Source organism: Perognathus longimembris, chromosome 13 (genome assembly GCF_023159225.1).
Source record: "Perognathus longimembris pacificus isolate PPM17 chromosome 13, ASM2315922v1, whole genome shotgun sequence".
Classification (NCBI taxonomy): domain Eukaryota; kingdom Metazoa; phylum Chordata; class Mammalia; order Rodentia; family Heteromyidae; genus Perognathus; species Perognathus longimembris.
Genome location: NC_063173.1, coordinates 48669710 through 48693982, shown reverse-complemented (window position 1 = coordinate 48693982; position 24273 = coordinate 48669710). Strand labels below are relative to the sequence as shown.

Here is a 24273-nt window from a genome sequence, read left to right as displayed (position 1 = left end):
CCCTGCTGCTGCTTTGGCTGAACTGTACATGGGTCAGGAGGGGCTGGTGAGCAGGCTAATGGAAGTTGATAGAGGCAGAAGCCTTCTTCCTATGGGCCATGTGGCCAGATTCCAGCAGCAAGGCTGAAGAGTTCTGAGGGTCCTGTCCACTATGAGCAGTAACACTGAAGACACAAAGAAAACTGCATCTCAGCTTTTCTTTTTGTCGCTGATCCTGAACTTGGGGCCTGAGCTTTTTTGCTCCAATCTAGTGCTCTTCTACTTGAGCCACAACTCCACTTCCGGGACTGGCATTGAGCCTTGATCCTCAGACCTCAGCCTCCGGAATAGCTAGGATTACAGGTGTGAGCCACCAGTGCCCAGCTTCAGATTTTCTTAGCAGTATCACTACCTTCTATTTTACCCACTATTCTGTTCAGCTAGAAACCTGGGAAGCATCCTAGACAACCTTGAGACCCCTCTCTCAGTAAGTCCACTGCAGAGTCCTCTCAATCTACAGCCGAAATGTTGCTTCCATCAACGTGTCCTCTGCACATCCTCGGCCACCATCTCTACCTCTACCTCCTTATTCTTGACAGCCACATGACTGTACCTCACTTCCCTGCAACTACTTCTTTTTTATTTTTTAAGACAGTATCTCTCTCAGTAGTCCAGAGTGGCCTCAAACTTAAGATCCTAGTGCACTTGCCTTGTGTACATGAAGCCCTCAGTTCGATTCCCCAGCACCACATATACAGAAAATGGCCAGAAGTGGCACTGTGGCTCAAGTGGTAGAGTGCTAGCCTTGAGCAAAAAGAAGCCAGGGACAGTGCTCAGGCCCTGAGTCCAAGGCCCAGGACTGGCAAAAAAAAAAAAAAAAAAGATCCTAGTGCTTCACCCTCCTGAATGCTGAGATTTCAAATGTGTCATAACGCCCAGTTCATGCCTCCTTCTGAATACTGTGGTTGGGAAAAGTCTTTGGAAAATGCAAATCTAGCTATGTTATCATGCTGTCTAAAACCTTCACAGGCTTCCCCCCCGCCACCTTCAGAAGAGAGCTCTCCATTTTCTCCCCCAGTTACTAGGGTCTGAACTCAGGGCCTTGTGCTTGAGCCACACCTTTAGCCTGGCTTTTTGCTGTTTAGTTGGAGAAGGAGTCTTCTAGGCTTTCCTGCCTGGGCTGGCTTCAAACCATGATCCTCTGAATCTCAGCCTCCTAACTAGCTAGGATTATAAGCATGAGCCATTCGTGCTTGATGCAGACTCCCCATTCTTACCCTGGCTCATGAGTCCTCCTAGCCCCATTCAGCTTTAGAGATCTGGTTGGAGGGCACAGACAGCATCCTTCGTGTTGATCCTCTGTCCTTCCCTAAGCCCACCTCTTTAGGCCTTCCAACTAGCCAGCCCCTTTATCCATAATACTCCCTTCTCTACCTCTACTCCCTGAAAGCTTCATCTGCTGCCAGACCAGGCTTCAGGGGCAGCCTGCTGAGCAGCTCTCAGGGAAGCAGGAGGAAATGTCCTCCCTCACCCAGCTGGGGCCAAGCTTCCTGCCACCCCCACCTTCCTTCCTCTCCCCCCCTCTTTCTGTCAGTCGTGGGGCTTGAACTATGGGCCTGGTCACTGTCCCTGAGCTAGTGCTCTACCACTTGAGCCACAGCACCACTTCCACCTACTTCTTTCTGTAGTTCTCATGATTCCTCATGCTCTCACATATCTGTGCACAGAATACTAAGATTTACCTGTCTTTCTGCTTGAACTTGCCTCAAGGGTCCAGCCTGGTGTCGGGCACTTGGTAAGCACTGCTGAACGAGGAAGAAAGGCCACACTATACTTTTCCCTCTGGTGATGCCAAACCCAACTTTTGAAGAGCTGCCTCTAGGAAGGTGCCAAAAAGCTCTAGAATTTGGTTCTTGAAGATGTTTCCTAGCTCAGGGATTGTGGCTAGTGTGTGAAAGAGCGAGCTGCTTGTTGCAGGAGCTGTTCATTCGAAGCTGGAAGGCTCTGAGTTCTCAAAGGGCTTCTCCAAGCCTTAACACAGAGAGGACAGAGCGACTCGCTCCTTATGTGTGCTGGCTCAAGGGGAGAAAGGCTGGCTGCCCAGGGGGCTATGAATGCAAATGATTCTAAAGGACTTAAGGGAAGGTGCTTTTAGAAACATCATATGGCTGGGTGTGGTAGCGTGAACCTGTAATGCTGAGGTAGGAGAATTGTGAGTTCTAGGCCTGTCTGGGCTACACAGTGAGACACTACCTCCAGCAAAACCACTCATCGACCATATATAGCAATGACTATCCCAAACAAACGCTGTGACCCATGGAAGTTCTGCCATCCACACCTTGCTCTGAGACGTTAGCAGAATTGTGGGTAAACACAGGCAGCAAACTACTGGTCCATCTTTACATCCCATGACTAGGAGAACCCCAGATTGTGGGCTCTGCCCTCCCCCCCCCACAGATTGCACCTTAATCCTGAACTCCAAGCTATCACCACCCCAAGAGGGTTCAAGGAGGGATCTTCTTGAAGACAAGGTCACCCACATGCACTGTTTTCCAGAAGGTGGCAGTTGGCTCGACCTCCCTTCCTGCCAGAGGCCTTTTGCTAACTTGCCAGCTGCTTCTGACACCTGGAGGAGCCTGGCCGCCCCTGCTTTGAAGTTGAGCCAACTGGGAGCTGCTGCCAAGAGTCAGTACAAATCTATTGGATCATAGAGGGATCCTTGCAGGCTACGCCTCCGGGCTAGTGAGAGGGCCTCTGGGTAGAAATAAAGGCACTCTGCTACAGGCAGGCTCTGAGCAGAACCATCTGTAGGGTGGAGTCCAGGGCAGGCAACTGGCATGAAGAAAGAGCACTTGGCAAATCCCAGGAGGCTGGCCACTCTCTCCCTCCCTTGCTGACTCCCAACAGCTGGGCTGGGCTGGCTGGCTGGGCAGCAAGTGGGTGCCAAGGAAGCAATAGTTTCCAGCCTGAATCTACTGACTTCCCAACCTCCTCTGCACTCCCGTGGGCCAGTCAGTGTCCCTAGTCTAGTTGCAAGAGCTGTGCCCTTCTTCCTGAAACTCTGGTTTGATGACAGATCAGTTTCACCACTCTATCAAGTACTTTTTCTTCCCTGTGCCTCAGTTTCCTCAGCTACAAAGAAGAAGAGATCAGTTTCTACTTCAAAGGACTCTCAAGACATGTCCCTGGGTGTGCTGTGCCCAGGTAAATTTGTGTGCGCTGGGTAGTGGTGGCTCATGCCTGTAATCCTAGCTACTTACCAGGCTGAGATCTGAGGATTTGGTTCAAAGCCAGCTCAGGCTTTGAACACAAAATCTCAGGAATAGCACCGGGCCCTGAGTTCAAGCCCCAGGACTAGCACCAAAAGAAAGAAAGAAGGAAAGAAGGAAGGAGGGAAGGAAAGAAGGGAGAAGGAAGGAAGGAAGGAAGGAAGGAGAGAGGAAGAAAGAAAGAAAAAGAGAGAAAGAAGGAAGAAAGGAAGGGTGAAGGAAGGACAGGAAGAAAGAAAGAAAAAAGAGAAAGGAAGAAAGGAAGGAAGGAAGAAGGAAAGAGGAAGAAAGAAGGAAGGAAGGAAGGGAGGGAGAAGGAAGGAAGGAGGGAGGAAGAAAGAAAGACAAAGAGAGAAAGAAGGAAGGAAGAAGGAAAGAGGAAGAAAGAAAGAAAAAGAGAGAGAAAGAAGGAAGGAAGGAAGGGAGAAGGAAGGAAGGAGAGAGGAAGAAAGAAAGAAAGAAAAAGAAAGAAGGAAGGAAGAAGGAAAGAGGAAGAAAGAAAGAAGGAAGGAAGGAAGGAAGAAGAAGGAAGGAAGGAAGGAAGGAAGGAAGGAAAGAAAGAAAAAGAGAGAGAAGGTTGAATTCTATCTGGTTTAAGGTACTACAAGAGCCCCAAAATAGCAAAGCAAAACAGTTCAGAGGAAGGAAGCAATGCCAAGCTCCCAACCAGTCAGAGGCAGCGAGGCGGAAGCTAGTTATTGAGTTTCAAGTCCATTTTGGGGAGAAGCCAGCTCCAGCCAAGGCCAGAAAGAAAAGCCACCTTGCATGACTTGACTTCTCTAGGGAGGTCACATCAGTGTCCCTCATAGGGCAAATGAAGCATGTCCTCAGCTCTATCCGGGTTAACAGTGCAGTCCTGCAGTCTCTGTTGGTAGAGAGGGGCAATGATGAAGCCATATGGGGTACCAGTCCCGAGAGTTCTGAGGTCACCTGTTTGGGGACTATGTGAGAGGCATATTTGTGCTGCATAATCTGCTTCAAGTCCAGCTCCTCAGTGTGAGATGTTTAGGTCACTGCACACCACTGGCTCCCTACATCCCTATATGGAGGGTACCCTATATCCCGCCTGCCCTACTGTAGAGTCTGGAAAGCATGCTCCAGAGTGCACAGGCAACATTAATATTAACAATAATGGGCCGGGTACTGGGGGCTTACACCTGTAATCCTAGCTACTCAGGAAGCTGAGATCTGAGGATCGTGGTTCAAGGCCAGCCTGGGTAGAAAAGTCTGTGAGATGCTTATCTCCAATTAACCACCAGAAAACTGGAAGTGGCACTGTGAGCTATAACCTTGAGCAAAAAAAAGCTCAAGGACAGCACCCAGCTGGAGTTCAAGTCCCACAACCGACAAACAAAAAAATAATGGGGGCTTACTCTGGGGACAATAGTGTCTAAATTCATTTTCATTTTGCTAGTTCTGTGAGGTGAGCTCAGGGAGTCTATTTGCTAGAACACAGATGTTCAGGGGAGCAAAGAAACTCAACCAAGGTTACAAACTAGAAACTAAAGAGCTCTAATTCAAGTTCAAGCCCTTTTGACTTTGAACACAGGTTCTAGACCACCTGTAGCTGCAGCTGGTCAGAGAAGGTAACCGGGCTCAGGAGTGGTGATAAACCTTCATGCTGGGGCCTCTGCTCCTGCTCTTGGCTATTCGTTCTAGCACGCAGGGCTGGAGGCCCAGGCTGGCGGCTGCTGATCCCTGAGGACAATGTGAAGGCCTCATCTTCCTGGAGCCTACCAGGAAGCCTGCCAGTTTGGGGGAACTACTGCATAGGCCTTGGGAGGATAAAGACCTAAACACCCTGGACCATGCTCCCTTACTCCTCCTCTCTAGGACAGAACTCTAGTCCTACTGGCTCCAGTGTCTCCCAGTTTCTTAACGTCACCATGGGGAAAGCCCAGCTGCTTTTCCACCCCCTGCAGTCCTCTTACCCTGGTGTTACTTGGAGTGCGGAAGTGTGCACCACCACACACAACCCATTACTTTAAGAATACTTTTGCTAGGGGCTCACATTAAAGTCCTAATATCACACCAAAAAAAAAGTGCTAGTGGAGTATCTGCCTAGCAAGCACAAGGCCCTGAGTTCAAGTTCCAGTATTGCTAAACAAAACAAACCCAAAGCAAACAAGCATTCTTTTGCTACCTGGTAATCATAAAAATGTTTTTATGCACTTTAAGGGTATTAAAGTTTTGCATTTTATAGTTGTGTTTGCCATCTGTGTAAAGAAGACTTTTGAAAGCGGGATGAAGAAGGGATTCTTTTTTTTTTTTGAGGTAGTCCTAATCCAACCCAAGGCCTTGCACACTAGGTAAGTGCTCTGTCACTTTGCTACATCCACAGCTAGACTCTAATGTTTTTTTCTCTTGTGGAGTCCCTCACCATTTACTGAGTCATCCCTTCCCCAGCTAATCTAATGCTACCATTTTATATTCAATGTGTGGGCCAGTATTGGCCTGTCTAATATGACCCATTTGTCTAATCTCACTCAAGTACCATGTTACCTTAATCACAATGGCCTTACAGTAAGTCTTCTCATAGAAAAGTCCATCAGTCCATTTCCTACTAATCTTCTACAACATTTCATCCTTGTAGAAGAGTCTTTCATGACCCTCCAGGTTAGGCTGCCTCTCCTGTTTTTATATCCCTATAACCCTTTGCACACATTTATTTACTACCTGCTGTTCTGTTTGTAAATTTCTCCAAGGCTGAGACAACATCTTTTCAGATCAATGTCAGAGCCTCTCCATATTGACATGGAACAGGCATTCCGTAAATATCTGGTGAGTGGAAGAATGGAGACAGACTAGACCAACTGTTGGGTGGGGGGAGCTTGTGGTGCCATAGACAGGCAACTGTGCAGAAGAATATCATAGGAGAAGACACATACACACAAAAAGCATAGAGTGCATGGGATGAGGTTCTGAGAGACACTCAGCAAATGTGAAGAAAAAATATAGGGGGCTGGGAATATGGCCCAGTGGTAAAGTGCTTGCCTCGTATACATGAAGCCCTGGGTTCCATTCCTCAGCACCACATACATAGAAAAAGCTGGAAGTGGCACTGTGGCTCAAGTGGCAGAGTGCTAGCCTTGAGCAAAAAGAAGCCAGGGACAGTGCTCAGGCCCTGAGTTCAAGCCCCAGGACTGGCAAAAAACAAAACAAAACAATAAATATAGGAATAAAACATCATCCCTCACTCACTAAATTATATATTTTAAAACAGTAATGGAGGAGGAGATAAATTGTTGAAACAACTCAATTAGGGTGACTGCTATCATTATTTCCAATTTACAGATGAGGCAACTGAGGCTTAGGAAGCGAAGTGCCTTGATCTGAGGCTGTATGGCTCCAATGTGTGTGTCCCTGACTGTAAGGTTATGGTGGGGCCTTTGTGAAATGGGGACCAGCTGAAGAACGACTCTCTTGAATGGAAGTGAGTGCCTATGTCTAAAACCTCATTCTCTAGTGCTTTCAAAGCACTATTTATATTCATAACACAATTGGGACAACAGAGCTCTTCCTGTTGAATATCTATCACACAGCAGGGGTGCTGGTTTGGGTGAAGGAGAAATTAAATAGTGTTTCAGATGACAAAAAGGACAAGAAAATGTAACCAATTTAATCTACCAATTTTAAAATGCCAGAATGAGCCTAGCAAGCAATGCTTTAAATCAGTGCCTCTCTAAGTTGGTCCCCAGACCATCAGCGTCATCTGTTAAGTTTTGGGAAACAGGAATTCTTGCAGACCTCCTGAACTTTGGGGGTGGGGGGCTGACAAGCCGTGCAGGTGATTGTGATTCTGCTGCTGGAGAACCATGGCTCAAACTCTCTACCCCAGGAGCTGAGCGTCCAGGGCCAGCACCGCGGGGGCTTTGAATGGTTTACAGGTGTGATGGTTTCCTTGGTCCAGCTGTGAGGAGCCAGAGCCTACAGGCCAACCACAAGCCATCTTGTCTTTACCCAGTGTTTTTGTTATAAATTATTTCCTGAGTTTGTGAAATGAATCAAGGCCAGAAAGCACTGCCTTTGGGAACTCAGAAGCTTTCTTTCTTTCTTTTTTTGAATCTGGAAATAATGATAATACTAACATCATTAAAATAGCAGCCAGGTGCTGGAGGCTCATGCCTGCTATCCTTGCTACTCAAGAGGCTGAGATCTGAGGTTTGTGGCTTGAAGCCAGCCTGGGCAGGAAGGTCCGTGAGATTCTCATCTCCAGTCCACAAGCACTTGAGCTGCTCAAGTGGTAGGGCATTAGCCTTGAGCAAAAAAAGCTCAGGGACAGCACCCAGGCTCTGAGTTAAAACCCCGGAACTGGCAAAAACAAACAAACCCAGCAAATTGTGTACAGAATGTGCTAAGCAATGCACATATTTTTGTAGTTGAAATTTCATCAGTACCTTATGGTTAGTTATTATTATCTCCATTTTATAGATATAGAAACAGGGTTCAAAGAAGTTAGGGGATAAAAAGTCTAGGTCTTTCTAATGCTGCAGTGCCTGTGCCCCTGTAGATAAATGTTAACACTACGTCTAATGCATGCGGCCAGTTTTGTCTGTGCCAGGCTCTATTTTAGTATGTTATAGACTTCTAAAGCATTCAGTTATCACAACCACTATTATCATCTCCACCTTATAAATGAGGACAGTGAGGATCAGAGAAGTAACTTTCTTAGGAGTACAGGTTACTGAACTGAACTATGGGCTCTGGCTCCAATGACATGTTTCAGTTTCTTTTTGTCCTGTTTCTGGGTGTGGATCACCGAATCCAGGGCCTCATTCATGCTAGGCTCTACTGCTGAGCTCCTCCTCCAGCCCGACCAAGTACATGCCCGTCGCCATTAGGAAAGCTTTCAGCTTCGAGAATGGTGGGCTGAAAGGCTGAGGATCATTCAGGGCTATAATGACCTACCTGCTCCTGCGCGGCAGGAGGGGAGGGTCTCTGGCTATGCTGTTGTCATAGTCTGTCTGTGCTTTCCTTTCCCATTCCCATTCCCAGCTTCTGCCTGCTGCCCTAGGGTCTGGCCCTGATGCTCGTAGCCCATAAGACAGGCGAGTGTGGAAGCGCCATGCTTCTCAAAGGCTCTGCTTTACAGCTGCCTGTGGATTACATTCTTTTGCACACACATCATCACAGACTGGAGCCTTCTGCAGCCTGTCCCCAGACCTCAAGGCCCTGAGTAAGTAAGCCTGGCAGGGAGATGGATGTAGGCAGTTCCTCTACCAGCAAGGGTTAGTCTTGCAGCCTTAACCGTCCCCCTTTGTGATTCCACTTAGATGTCTGGGCATGTGGAGACAGAAGTAGGGACCCTGACCTTCAGGACAAAATAAGACTAGCTTATTTCTACACACACACACACACACACACACACACACACACACACACACACACACACGCTGGAGTGGAGTAGGAATGACATTGAGAGATGGTCTGATAGAAAACCCTGATATTCATGGCACAGGAAGAAAAAACAAACTTTCCGTAATGCTGAATTCATCTCCAACTTTTGCCACTAGTCCTGGGAGGATTTCCTGGGTCCTTCTGTTGTTCATACTTGCATTCCCATAATGCCATCACTTTATTATTGACAAGCTGTCTTCTACCATTCCTCTTCCTCACAATGAAAGGTTGGGTTTCTATCAAATAGTAAATGAGCTTCTTGCCACAAATAGAGGGCTAGCTAGCACTCTAGAAGCCTCTTCATCTCCATAACTGTACCATGTACACCCATACCTTGTCATTAAGAGTATGTGGTTCTTACAGGGTTCTATTACATCAATTTTGCAGTGCTTACATAGATCAGATGTTTGGAAGGGTCTGGAGGGATGGATGAAGTACATGCAAACCTGTGGCTGCTGGGGGCTAAGAACCATCTGGAAGGCTCATCTCCTAAGTTTGCCATATACCATGAGGAACGGGAAAGGAAGCAGCTATTTTGAAGTGACAGAAACCAAGGTGACATAGCCAAGTAGCAAAAGGGAGTATCCAGTACTCGAGTGATAGCCTGTTAAATTAAATATCATGGGGAGGAGGTGAGCTGGGCATAGATGGTTCATACCTGTAATCCTATCTACCTGGAAGGCTGAGAAAAGGGTTATGGTTTGAAGCCAGCCCTGGCAGAACAGTTGAAGAGTCTTTCATAACTTACAGCTAGGAATATGGCCTAGTGGCAAGAGTGCTTGCCTCATATACATGAAGCCCTGGGTTTGATTCCCCAGCACCACATACATAGAAAACAGCCAGAAGTGGCACTGTGGATCAAGTGGCAGAGTGCTAGCCTTGAGCAAAAGAGAAGCCAGGGACAGTGCTCAGGCCCTGACTTCAAGGCCCAGGACTGGCAAAAACAAAACAAAACAAAACATAACTTACAGCTGGGTACAGTGATGTTTGCCTGTCATTCTAGTTTCATGAGAGGCTGACAACCAGAGGACTGTGGTTCCAGGCTAGCCCAAGAAGAAAGTAAGTCCAAAAGCAGGTATGGTAGTCTGAGTCTATTATAAAGCTACAATAAGAAGCCTACAATAGGTAGACCATGGTCCAGATTACACATCCAGGCAGGAAGTGGGACTGCAACTCAAAAAGAATCAGCCCAAGTGCTCAAGTGGTAGAACACCTGTTTAGCAAGTACAAGGCTCTGATCAGACCCCAGTATTAAAAAAACAAAAAACAGGGTCTGGGAATAGTGGTAAAGTGCTTGCTTCATATACATGAAGCCCTGGGTTCCATTCCTCAGCACCACATAAACAGAAAAAGCCAGAAGTGGTGCTGTGGCTCATGTGGTAGAGTGCTAGCCTTGAGCAAAAGGAAGCCAGGGACAGTGCTCAGGCCCTCGGTTCAAGCCCCATGACTGGCAAAACAAAACAAAACAAAACAAAAAAATATGCATACAAAGGTTGGCAGCGTAGCTCAGCACTACAGAACCTGCCCAGCAGGCAGTTCAAATTCTAGTACTGTCAACAAAAAAAGAAACACTTTTGTAGAGTTAATATGCATTAATAAAAATAATAGTTAAAATATCTTTATAAGGGCAGGAGCTCTTTTTTTTTTTTTTTTTTTGTTTGTTTTTGCCAGTCCTGGGCCTTGGACTCAGGGCCTGAGCACTGTCCCTGGCTTCTTTTTGCTCAAGGCTAGCATTCTACCACTTGAGCCACAGCACCACTTCTGGCTGTTTTCTATATATGTGGTGCTGGGGAATCAAACCCAGGGCTTAATGAATATGAGGCAAGTACTCTTGCCACTAGGCCATATTCCCAGCCCAGGGGCAAGAACTCTTGATGACTGTATCCTGTATGTAGACCAGCACTAAAGAAGCACCGGTGCACGCTGCCACATGCTAAGTCTTGAAAATGATGCTTAAAAAAAAAAAAAAAAGAAAGAAAGAAAATGACACTAAGAGCAATAGGCCAGTCAACAAGGGAATTGTGTTACACAATTCCATTTATCTGAACCACTCAAAATAGGCAAATCCAAAGAGACAGAAAGTAGATTAGCAGCTGCCGGGGGCTAAGGAGGATGGAGGGATTGCAGAGCAATGGCTATGGATTTATTTTTAGTGTAATGAAAATGTTTGATTGTGGTAATGGATGCATGGCTCTGGAAATATAAAAACCCACTGAGATTTTAACTTGCATTATATGTACTTTAAAAAACTATTAAAAAAGAAATATTTGATGAATACCTGAAGGTATAAGAGTTGCTCTGCTGGGTGCCAGTGGCTCATGCCTGGAATTCTAGCTACTCAGGAGGCTGAGTATTTGAGGATCAAAGTTTGATGCTAGCCTAGGCAAGACAGCTGGTGAGATTCTTTTCTACAACTAACCACCAGATAAAGCCAGAATTGGATCTGTGGCTCAAGTGGTAGAGAGCCAGCCTTTAGCGGAAAAGCTAAGGGACATTACCCAGGTCCTGGGTTCAAGCCTCCATTACAGTCACTTTAAATCATGAACCATTATAGAGTCATGTAAAATGCCAGACAAAGAATATTCACTCACACATTTATTCACTCATCGCTTAACCAGCAATCATTCAAAGGAGTATCTAACATGTATCTAGGTACTTGCTAGAAGTTCACAGTATCCCACCAGGCTGGTATGGATCTTGCCTGCTCTCCTGGAGCTTACACATTCTCATTCATGTCTCCTTTTTTTATTTAGGAATTCTCTAGTTATAGTAGTGCTTTTATTGTAATAGCTGGTCTTTAAGAATGCTGCTGAATTTCCCCCCAAACACTGGAATTGAATCTTTGTAAAATGATCTGAGTCCAAAGAAGAATAAACATGGACATTTGAAGCTAAATCCACTTGGCTGCTTCTAAATTACAAGAGATAATCTCTCATGCCTTTTTTTTTAAGCTATGCAAAAAATCAAGTCCAGTGTGGTGGTACACATCGGTAAGCCGGGCACTCAGAAGGTTGAGGCCAGGATTAAAGATCAGCCTGTCTCAAAAACAACAGTGAAAGACCCCACTGAATAGCAACTCCTGCCGTAATGTTTCTCTCTCCTTGCATACAGTTCAGATTTCTCTGAGAAGGTCTGGAACCCAGAGTTGGCTTCCAGAGTTGAGATGACGTACCGAGCTGCTTTCTGAGTGAGCTCCAGTGGGAAATCTGGGCACAGGAGCTGCAGGAGACAGTGATATTCTCTCATGGTCAGCAAATCTGGAATGAAAGGGAAAGGAGCATGTTAGATCTCTGTACTGCAGGTCACTACCCTCTTTGATCATGGTAGGGCTCTCAGACCCAGTCCCAGTAGAGCCTGTTCCTTCACAGGTCACTGTGAAGGGAGTGAGATTTTAGGATTGATGTGTCTAAAAAGCCTTTCCCAAGTGGAGGCACCCAGTTACAGTGGTTTGGCTCAAAGGACTTTACTGGTGTGAGAAATGGTCAGATGAAGGGAGGGAAACAAGACAATTTCATCAGCCTTAGTTTTCTTTTTTGCCAGTTGTAGGGCTTGAACTCAGGGCCTGAGTGCTGTCCCTGAGCTCTTTTACTCAAGGCTAGCACTCTACCACTTTGAGCCACAGCACCATTTCATGTTTTTGAGTGGTGAATTGGAGATAAGAGTCTCACAGGGGACTGGGGATATGGCCTAGTGGCAAGAGTGCTTGCCTGGTATGAAGCCCTGAGTTCAATTCCCCAGCACCACATATACAGAAAACAGCCAGAAGTGGCGCTGTGGCTCAAGTGGCAGAGTGCTAGCCTTGAGCAAAAAGAAGCCAGGGGCCGTGCCCAGGCCCTGAGTCTAAGCCCCAGGATTGGCCAGAAAAAAAAAAAAAGAAGAAGAAGAGTCTCATAGGGACTTTTCTGTCCAGCTGGCTTTGAACTGTGATCCTCAGATCTCAGCTTCCAGAGTAGCTAGGATTACAGGTGTGAGCCACTGATGCCCAGCTAGCCTTAGTTTTCTTTGAATAAAAATATCTGGATGAGTCCTGGTGGCTCAAGTCTATGAGCTTCTTGGGAAGCACAGACTAGAGGATCGTGGTTCAAAGTCAAGGCAGATATGAAAGTTCATGAAACCCCACCTCAACTGACAGTGGGCACAGTAGTGTGTGTCTGTTATCCCACAGACATATAGTCATACGGGAGCACAAACAGGCCCTCCTGGCATAAAGTGAGCCTCTGGATAGTGGTTGAAAACAGCCAACAGAAAAGGGGCTGGCAGAATGTCTAACAAGCAGAAGGCCTTGAGTTCAAACTCCAGTACCACCAAAAAAATAATAATAATCTGGACAAATTAGTCATGTCAAAACTGGTTAAGTCTTTTGCAATTCTCTGGCATGCCCTTGGACCATCCAAAGAATATCTGCATGTATGAAGAAGAAATAGTACAGAAACCCACAGACCTATTACTTTGTTATTCAGGATTGCAGTAGGCTTGTTTCTTTTGTATACTTGCACACAAATCTGGTCATCCCATTATAGGAAGCCAAGATAAAGATCCAAGATATACAACCGAGGCAACCAAAAGATTCCTGGTGTACAAAATCAGTGCTGTGGGAGAGAGAAGTCGGGGGCTCTGTGGTCCAGATCTGCCAAGGAGGCAAATCTCAGAGAAGCTGACAGAATCTCAAGGGAGAAGAAACACCCTGATGTTTAAAAGTTGGTTTGTTACTGCCGTCTCTAAAGCCAAAAGATTTAGGACCAGCCAGGCCACAGCAATTTGCAAGTATTCTCTGGTACTTTTAAAGCATTTCAAATATGGACATAGATATACTAATGACCACACCAGAGCCATCCACTCTGAAGCCATCCTTAGTGGGAGAGGATGAATGAGAGAACGGAATCCAGAGGACATGGCTACATCTGGGGAATGAAGAAGATGATCACAAGCACTTGGCTTCTTTGGACCTAAGTTAGCCCAAGCCACAGGAATCCAGATCTCCTGCCCTCGTTAGTTTGGTTGATCCTTTTCCAAAACAGAAACCCCAAAGCTCTAGGGACAAGGCCTTGGTTCTTACTACTTTTTCATCAAAGCTGGTTTCAAGGTGGGGGCAGAGTTAAACTAACCACACCACCAAAGTCAGGGACAGCAAAGGAACAGACTCAGCGTCAATGTAGGTCAAAAGATCAAGATGGCTTTTGTGGCCTTCCACTTGGCCACTGTCGGGTGTGCACTCCTCCCCCACTCTCCTGACCTCGGGCACAGCCCAGCAGGAGGTCTTGTTCTTCAAGGGAGGGAGTAATAGCTGTATAGTTCCCATAGATTTAGGGTGAGGAAGGAGAGATGAAGGAAGGGGAGAAAAGCTATCGAATATTATGAGTGTCCATTTCATTCTTACTTTCAAACTCTGCATGGAATGAGGGCTTTCCAGGGAGTAAACTGAGATTCTCTGAATTATCAGTGCTTTTCTAGGCTAAATTTCTGGGGGTCTATTTGATAGACAGATGCCACAGGAATTCACATTTATCTTCCAAAGTATCTGGAAAACAATCTTGGGATGACAAATAGAGCTAAATAAATAAAGTAGGAAGGTGAGAGACAAAGAGACAAAAGAGGAGAGATAGAGATAGCGAGACAGACAGACAGACAGACAGACAGACACACACACACACACACACACACACACTGAAAGGTAGGTAATCTCCATACATACTAAAGAAAGACATCACTGGGATTCTGCCTGATGTTTTCCAGAGCCTAGGCCCTGTTTAGGTTCTTTTGTTTGGGGGCAGTAAGGGTCAAATCCAGACACGCTAGGCCACGGCCTAGCATGTACCACATCCCTAGCCCCATATTTAGGTTCTTGATGTTATTCAACTCATGTACTTCAAATACTTGCTTTCTGGGGGCAGAAAAATAACAAAAATCCACATTGTACCTCTTTAATGAAATAGGCTGCAAAAAAGCTGTTAAAAATACTAAAACAGAATCCATCCTGCCTACAACTTCTGAGACTTGACTTTTCCAAAGGTTGAGGGAGGAAGGTCATACAAAGAGATTCATGAAATGCAACTGCTCTCTTCTAATTGTGTGTGTGTGTGTGTGTGTGTGTGTGTGTGTGTGTGTGTGTGTGTGAGAGAGAGAGAGAGAGAGAGAGAGAGAGAGAGAGAGAGAGCAATTCTAATTCTACTGGATTGCCAGGGACTGCTGCTTCTGTGCTTGTCTGTAGGGACTGGGGGAATGGCCAATGGGACTGATCAGAAAGAAACTAGAACCCTGAGAAGCAGGTAGGAATGGCCTCTTCTGCCCCTCAGGCTAGTCTTCATGTGTTGGCTTTGCACTTTATCACATATGTAACCTCTGGCAACTTGTTCCTCTCTCTAAATCTCTGCTGTAAAATGGGAAGAATAACATTTGCTTTTCAGGGTTGAAGTGTAAAGGAAATGCTTTCTATAGAATTTAGTTAGCACCAAACAATGAGAGTTGTTTTGCTTTTAAGTCCTGGGACTACAGAGAAGAGAACAGAGGAGAGCAGAAAGGTTATCTCTTGCTGTATTTGAATGCTTTGGATTCTCAGTCATTTCTGAACACTCTAGTGTTGCATCCATTCATTTGACATCCCCACAGCCTCCAAGGTTCCAGGCACAGATGAACAAGCTTCGTGTCAGAGCCCTGAGACTTACACTCAGGCTCTCCTCAATTCCAAATACTGCTGTGTATGTTGGGCTCTTTGGCTCTTAGTGCTCCATCCAGGATTTCAAAGGCACTTCCCACAGCCTTTTGTGCTGCAGGAATAACAGTAATGAGAGTGAAGTCCTTGAGCCCAGTGAAGAATGAGTGCACTTAACCTTCACAAAGCCCTTAGGAAACAGACTCCATTATTCCCAGTCCCATTTCACAGATAAGGACCCGAAAGCTGAGAAGAGGCAATAACCCCAAGACCCCAGACAGGATGGTCTGGAGGCAGGAAGAGCGCCTGCCTTTCCAGAGCAGACCCTTGCATGAGAAGAAGTGGGGTGGAAAGCCAGAGAGGCTTGGAGAAGATACCGTCTGCTAGTGGTTTTTTGTTGTGGATTTTTCTTTTTTGTGTACCCCTTCTGGGGCTTAACCTCAGGGCCTTGGGTACTGTCTCTGAGCTTTTGTTCTCAAGGTTAGTATTTTACCACTTGAGCCACAGCTCCACATCCAGCTTTTTGATGGTTTGTCTCACAGACGTTCCTGTCCAAGCTAGCTTTGAACCACGATTCTCAGATCTCAGGCTCCTGAGTAGCTAAGATTACAGGCATGAGCCACCAGGACCCAGTTCTTTCTGGTGTTTGGGGGCATCAATTTGTGGGCAACAGCCTGTTCTTAGATTTCCATACACTATTACCTCATCCAGTTTCACTATTTTTCCTCCCATTTCACAGGCACAGATTCAGATTATAAGTAGAACTGAAATTCAAATGTGGGCAGTGTGGCCACGGCACTTACCCACTAGGATTCAGCACCTTGATCGTATCAAGTCTAATGTGGGAAGGCTTAGGAGCTTGTTTTCCCCTCCAAAATGACTGCCGCAACTAAAGAGCTCCAGGTGAACTGGATCAAGGAGACAATCCAAGTGAATTGGGATTTTTCATGTAAGAAATTGAGGCTGAAAGGTTCTAATTACCATCAACAGGAAAAGACTGAAGCTCTGGCTGGGCAGCCCTGCCGTACGTACATAACTAGCTGGGCCTGAGGCTGGGCTGGGGAGGGAGGGCACATATGGCAATGAGTACACCTGTGCTGTTGGCTATGTTGCAGCTCCCATCCCCGCCCACCTGCCAGCCACTTGGCATCCTGCAGGTGCAGGGAAGGGAAGGGGTATGTGTGAACAGATGCCTTCTCTAATGGAATCCCCCCACAATTAGGAAAGCTCAGCCAACAGGTCCTGAAAGTTCAAAGACAAAGACATAAGAAGGCTTTGGTAGAAGATCAAAATCAACCTTCTCCACAAATTGGCGCTTCTCTTTGTGTGGGTGGTCAGAACTGTTAAACTCTCTTCTAAGTCTTGCAATAGCCTTACCATCAGGTACCTGGCTCAGGACCAGAGTGGTTTTTATACCTTGATCCTATCATCTCTAGAGAAAGCACAGCATAGCACGGTGTCCCAGACTTTAGAGAGCCTTAGTCCAAATCCTAGATTTACACTGACTTCAAATCACTTGCCCAAGTAAGTCTATGCCCTGGTTTCCCCATGCATAAAACAACTGTGTAGATATCACAGGATTGCTGTGAGTTAAGGTGGAGTACTTACACCAGTGTCTGGCCAGTGATAAATGTTCTAACATTATTTCCTATTACTATGTCAGAAATGAAGGAAGTTAGGCCCAGAGAAGCTACTTGCTTGAGGAAACAGCTGTTGATAGAGTGCTGGGCTCCACAGGCCCTAGGAGTTGTTACACTTTAGCAGCTGGAATCCAGCTGGTGTGTGGTGAACTTACATTCTGATGATAGGATTGTTAACGCTACAGACGCCCTTTAGGCGAGCCACATGAAACAAGGCAGGGTAATCTAGTAGAGTAGTTATATTAGTGCAGAACTCAGACTTTGTTATCCGATGACCTAGCTTTGAAACCTGGTTCTACTATTTGCCATCAGCATGACTTGGGAAAGTTATACAACTTCCCTGAGCCTTAGCTTCTCCATCTTGGAAGTGTGAGTAAAGTCTTGAAATTAAGAAATTTCGAACTAAAGCCTTCAGCACAATGCCTGACACCCACAGGTTAATATTTCTTGGAGGAAGGAGTGAATAAATAAAATAATCTCTTGTATGGTTCTAAGTTAAAATTTGTAGGAATGAAGTTCTGGCCACTGTAAACACAGAAACAGAAGCTCTTGCCATGTGTTCGTGGCTTGCCTGTAATCCTAGTTAATGAAGAGGCTGAGATCTGAGGATCAAGGTTCAAAGCTAGCTCCAGCAGCAAAGTCTGTGAGACTCTTATCTTCAATTAGCCACCAAAAAGCCAGAAGTGGAGCTGTGGCTTAAGAGGCAGAGCACCAGCCTTGAGCAAAAGAGCTCAGGAATAGTGCCCACTGTGTGGCTATAGACTCAGAGGCCTCTCTGTTCTCCCTGGGAAATGATGGCTTTGCCAGGCTTAGAGTGGAATCACTACCCAAGACCTGTGGAGGAGTCCCAGATGGAGGACCTAGAGTCTCATCCTTGCCCATTTCTCAGAGAAGGCCTTCCCTGAATCAAGGGGTTTTAGCTCCAGAAGCATGTGGATGCAGTAGGTTCAGGCTGAACTCATTTGTGTGAGCTGCTGCTTGACAAGGGCTGGAGACAATGAAATGCTACCAAGCCATAGGAAACCCAGGGGATCCCACAACCTCTGGTTGGTTGGTTGCATGAGTTCAACAGAAACTATGGCAGAGGCCAGAGAAGACCACAGTCCATGAGCAGGCTCTCCAATTTTCAGTGACAATTGTTTTTCTGTTACTTTAGGCAGGGGTTGTGAAGGCTCATTCTAAATGACACCCTCCACCAGGCCTCTTTGCCAAGAGGTGCTCGGAAGGACACGGATAGTTCGGGCACAACCACACTGCCCCATCACATTCCTAGGGCACGGAAGCTTTCCTACCAGGCCACAGCTGAGCAAATACTTGTGGGTGTTACTCTGCAGCAGAGGGGGAGGGGGGCAAGCTGGGGAAGGGGGATAGACATCTGACAGCTTCACTCCTCAGGGAGCACTTGGTACTGCGAGTCACAGGAAGATGGTTAACACCCTAAGGGCTGTGTTCCGGTCAAGCAAGGCCCAGAAGAGCAGTCTGTGTTCTTAAAATTTATCTTCTTGGGAAGCACTGTTGTTTTATAGTATAAATGGAGGGAAATAATAATTAGTTTACTGAAAAGGACTGAGAAGCAATATCGTCCAATGACACCTGCGAGGTAAAGTGGGCCATTATTAACACTATCCTTTGCCAACTTATTACTCTCCAGAGCATCTTTAGTGTGTTCAAACAGGCAGAAAGCCAGACTCTTAGCTTTTTGTGTTGTTTTTGCTTTTTCACTACAACTAAGCCCAGTACTAAGTTGGAAGTCTATTTAGCTTGTTTCTCTTTGGTCACTGTATGTGTTCTAGGCATTATGTATATCCTACATTGTATACCACACTAACAATTTCATGAAAATGTTTGCAATGAGCAGAAGTGAATTCTCAGGACTGGTTTATATCACATAAAGATTTAAAGAAATTCGAGCATTTCTAATCAGAGTCTCAAAACTCCTCCCCAGGGATCATACGGGACACATCATGGCAATTTGGTGAGGTCTGTAGGCTCCCTGTGGGCCTATTCACCATGGAAGGCCTGGTCCACTATGCTGAGAAACCCATACATACCTTATCAAGACACGTTATTGCCCAGTCTTCTGACACTCATGATAGGGCCACATTCAGAGGTGCAGCATAAAGTCTTGGGAAAGCCACTAGCTGAGAAAGCTTTGATGAGATGCAACACAACAGATTTCATAAGCCTAGGGTGGGCAGTACACAGCACTGTGGAAGGAGGCACTGGTACCAGAAGGAAAAGAAAACACTTACAGAAAGGCATGGTTTCCCACCCATTTATTGAGGACATTAGTTTTGGACATTAAGATGTGGAGCAGGCTCTAGGCACCACAAGCAACCAAGCAGCCCAGCAAGGAAGTTACACCATGTAGCATTCACAACACCACTCACAGGCTCTACCAACAAGTATTAGTGGTGCATGCTTTGTTTGGAAATAGGAGGACAAAAATAAAACCGAGGGGCTGGGAATATGACCTAGTTGTAAGAGTGCTTGCCTTGTATACATGAAGTCCTGGGTTCGATTCCCCAGCACCACATATATAGAAAATGGCCAGAAGTGGCGCTGTGGCTCAAGTGGCAGTGTGCTAGCCTTGAGCAAAAAGAAGCCAAGGACAGTGCTCAGGCCCTGAGTCCAACGCCCAGGACTGGCCAAAAAATAAAAAATAAAAATGATACCCCAGAGTCAAGGTGGAATGCTCCTCCAGGACAGAGACAGAGGTGTCAAGCACCTGTGATCCACTCTGGCTCCAAAGTGAGCCAGAGGCAAGACTAAAGTAGAGAATGAACCTCATGGTGACTAAAGGGGAGAGGACATGTCTGGAACACCTCACTTGGTCTTTGAAAATACACAGTATTTTTAATTTCCTTATGGGTTTTTATGGCCATGAATAAGTGCTTCGTGCTGTTTGCTAACAAGGAAAGAAGCAGCCAACTCAAAGACACATCATGATACAGAGAAAATAACTTGATCTGGGTTATGTAAAAACTGACTCTATTTCTTTGGGCACAACATTTCTAGGCCTCAGTTTTCCCACCTAAATACAAGGAAGCTTTTATTTCTGAAGGTAAAAAATTGGTTTAAGATATACTTCTTTTATTTATTTTTGCCAGTCCTGGGACTTGAACTCAAGAGCCTGGGCACTGTCCCTGAGCTGCTTTTTGTTCAAGGTCAGCACTCTATCACTTGAGCCCACAGTGCCACGTCTGGCTTTTTCTGTTTATGTGGTATTGAGGAATGGAACCCAGGGCTTCATGCATGCTAAACAAGCACTCTACTACTAAGCCACATTCCCAGCCCCCAAGATATACTTTAAAAAAAATGTAAATCTCATAAGAAACTTGGTATATTTCCATAGATTAAAACAAAGGCTTTCTTATCCAACTTTGTCCCCCTGCCTTCATCTAGGCCAGAGGCAGCAGGTAGAGGTGGCCAGAGAAACCACCTTCAACTTTATAGTTCCACCAAGGGCAGGCTAAGCCCCAGGGCCCTGAGTGAGTAGTTAAGAAGGCTGCTCCTAGAGCAGTCAACTCAGGTCCAAATGCTCTCTCTCCTTCAGCCAATGAGCCTAGTGACATTAAATAAGCCAACTAGAAATGACAGTGAATACTAATAGTGCTATTCGTACTATTAAAGATACTACAAAAAGGATAGATAGTAAATTAAAGTACTGATATATGGCGCAAGGAGGCACTCAGTAAACAGTACTTGCTCTTTTTACCAAGTTTATTTTTGGCACAGGCCAGTATGTAGCTGACACAACTTCATTACTTATCTTACAATTATTTTATCATGCCTTTGTTCTTTATTGATGAGTAATAAACTTCCTGTCTGAAGTTAGGCAGGTGCATACATTTTCCTTGATAGCTAAGACACGGCCAACCCTCTGTGCTTCTTTTTATTTATTGTCAGTTGTGGGGCTTGAACTTGGGGCCTGGGCACTGTCTTTTTGCTCAAGGCTAATGCTCTACCACTTTGAACCACAGCACCACTTTTAGTTTTCTGGTAGTTAATTGGAGAAAGAGTCTCAAAGACTTTCATGCCTGGGCTGGCTTTGAACTGTGATCCTCAGATTGCAGCCTCCTGAGTAGAGGATTACAGGCGTGAGCCACCAGCACCTGGCTTGTACTTCACTTTAAAAAAAAAATAGTTTTTTCTCTTTTAATTTTATTTCTTACATTATTTTTTGTTTATGTGGTATTGAGGAATCAAACCCAGGGCTTTATGCATGCTAGGCAAGTACTCTACCACTAAGCCAGCTCTGTGCTACATTTTTAATAGTGCTGATGGCTCAGATTTGTAGAAGACTGACTGCATAATTATACCAGAAATTTTCACATGCATTATCACTGATAATCCCAGTAAGAATCTGGATGAGAGGCATGGAGAGACAATGGAACTCACCACCTTTTTTTTTTTTTTTTTTTTGCCAGTCCTGGGGCTTGAACTCAGGGCCAGAGCACTGTCCCTGGCTTTTCTCTGCTCAAGGCTAGCACTCTACCACTTGAGCCACAGCGCCACTTCTGGCTTCTTCTATATATCTGGTGCTGAGGAATCGAACCCAAGGCTTCATGTATGTGAGGCAAGTACTCTACCACTGGGCCATATTCCCAGCCCTGAACTCCCCACCTTTCAATTTTATTATTTTCTTTCTTTTTGTGCTGGTATTGAATCCAGGGACTTGCACATATGCTAGGCAAGAACTCTGCCCCTGAGCAAAATTCCCAGCCTCTCATTTTTATAGACAAGGAAAATGATCCTTAGCAAGAGACAAAATCAGCACATAAGCAAGGGTTCTAGGGTAGCATTAAGCCTTCTCAAAGCAAGCTCCTGCTACCCAGGCTAGTACCCTATCATACTCTCTTCTTTCTGGGCACAGGTCCCTGAGAACTTACTCTACTTTTCCTGCTTTTACAGATGAAAATACCTAGGCACAGTGAATTTCTACAATGAGAACGCAGTAAGTGTTAGCTATAGTGCTAATGTTGAGGTTAATGTTTAAATCTGCCTATGGCAGATTGTCCTTGCTTCCCTCCAAACAAAGAGACAGATCTTTTCTATTTTACTCATACCTACAAGAACATAGACAAGGAATAATATGATCAACATGTTAAATCATTATAAACCTGTTTCTGTAAATTTAATAGAGGACTAAAAACAGAAGTACACACACACATACAGAGAGAGAGAGAGAGAGAGAGAGAGAGAGAGAGAGAGAGAGAGAGAGAGAGAGAAAGGAAGGTCTTTCCTTACCAGTTTAAATATCTGATTGATGGAATTTTATAAGAAAATCTAATTAGGACATAAGGTGTCAAGCCACAGATAACAAAAGCAAAAATAACAAAAGTGGCCATTTCTTTGAGCTTTCCACTGCCTGTAACAGCCAAGAAATAAACAACAATTAGGCCAGCTTATATATTCGATTTGCTTAAAATTCATTTTCCCTTCTTTTCGAAATAAATATAAACAGAAGTGGTGGCTAGTGGGATTACTCACTGAGGGCGAGCTGAACCAAGATAGACTAAAGTACAAAAACAACCCACTAAGTGCTTTGGCTCCCGATGGGCATGCAAGTCAGAGAGGTTGTTGACAGCATGTAGGCGTATTTATAAAGCCTGCAGCCTGCTCACCACCAGAATCCACTAACTTCCACCAATGATGATGGATTTCTGGCTACCTATCCACTCAAAAACAGCAACTGCAGGAAGCAGGAAGAGGGCTGGATACAGAAAAACCCAAGCATCTCTTCAGATGAATTCACCTTTGTCTTCCCTGCTGTTTCCTGTCTTTTGTGGGCACATGCAATGTACTATAACTATAATTATATGTGGATGTGTGGGTAAGAAAGCAGGCAGCTAGAGAGGGAAGAGTGTATGACTTTTTTGGGAATACATGGGAAAGGAAATTGGTGTTAGCAGTTATTGCTCCTACAAACCATCAACTTTGTTTTTAAAGTATGGTTTTCCTGGTAAAGGATCCTTTGCCTGAAATGCAAATGAATCACATCTTATTTTAATAAAAATGTGAACAGAATGATACTGTTCTCCATCCTGGGAAATGATACCATAGTAAATGCTTTCTGAACCCTGGGCTTATCTTTCAATGGGACTGGCAGGCATACAAAAAGAAAAGAGATGAAAAATACCATGGTAACACAAAAACTTTCTCACTTTTTGCATGCACCAATATTGTAAAAGTCAAAAAGTCCTCGCTACTCAGGAGGATGGGATCTGAAGATTGCCTGTGCAGGAAAGTCTGTGACTTTTATCTCCAATTAGCCAGCAAAAAGCCAGAAGTAGAGCTGTGGCTCAAGTGGTAGAGTGAAGCCTTAAGCAAACAATAACAACAAAAAACAAACTAAGGGACACTGCTCAGGCCCTGAGTTTAAGCCCCAGTACAGGCACACACACACACACACACACACACACACACACACACACACACAAAATTAGTTAAGCTAAGCATGGCGGCATGTATCTGTAGTCCCAGCATATGGGTGATAGAGGCAGGAGAATTTGTTGAGCTTAGGAGGTCATGACCAATCATATCTCAAAAACTAAAACAAAACAAAGACCACCAAAATTATTTTCTTTAAGATGAAAACCTAAAGCCAGAAGTGGAGCTGTGGTTCAAGTGGTAAAGTGCTAGTTTTGAGAGAAGCAGCTCAGGGACAGAGCCCAGGCCCTGAGTTCAAGCCTCAGAACCGGCACAACAGAGCAAAACAAAACACAAAAAAAGCAAACCCAGATCTAACATTCCAGACTCTTTTCTGTGGCTGAAGTGGTAGCATAAAGACTGGGTGGAAGGGAGGAAAGAGGAATAAAGGAATGAAGGAAGGAGGGAGAGAAGGAAGAAAAGAATCAAGAGAGGAAAAGAAAGCTAGCCATTATATGGTATATAAATCATAACTCGATAAAACTATCAAAATAAAAGGAAACAAGGGAGAGAGGGATGGGGGAAGGGAGGAGGCCATGAGAAAATGAGAACTCCACCCAGAGATGGTCAAATTTGCAGCTTCCATGTCCCTCATTTTCAGTGGCTTTGTCTTCCTCTTAAGTACCCCAATACCATTTTAGTCTCTTTCCTATACCTTGCTTTGTCCACAATGAAAAGGGGGGTATGAAGATGGGAACCATCTTTCACAGTGCTTTCTCACTATCATGTCCCTCTTCCCTGCCTTACATTGAGGCTCACAGGGGAGGCAGCTCTCTGCCACACAGGAAGGTGAAACACCCCTCAGACAAGGGCAAAGTGAGAGGAAGGTAGTCATTGATCAAAGTCAAGGCACAGCTTACCAGTTACAATCTTCCACATAGATTTTATTTTTCTCACCCTAATCACA

The 24273-nt window shown here is 45.2% G+C and overlaps 1 protein-coding gene across 2 annotated transcripts in view; it reads right to left on the bottom strand.

Moving 5' to 3' along the window:
- Cstpp1 (centriolar satellite-associated tubulin polyglutamylase complex regulator 1) overlaps positions 1-24273 on the bottom strand; it is a 157717-nt gene that overhangs the window by 11258 nt on the left and 122186 nt on the right. For both annotated transcript variants that reach the window (XM_048361175.1, XM_048361173.1), the window contains exon 4: positions 11821-11902. In XM_048361175.1, coding sequence (XP_048217132.1) covers positions 11821-11902 — 82 coding nt within the window. The remainder of the gene's footprint in view (positions 1-11820; positions 11903-24273) is intronic.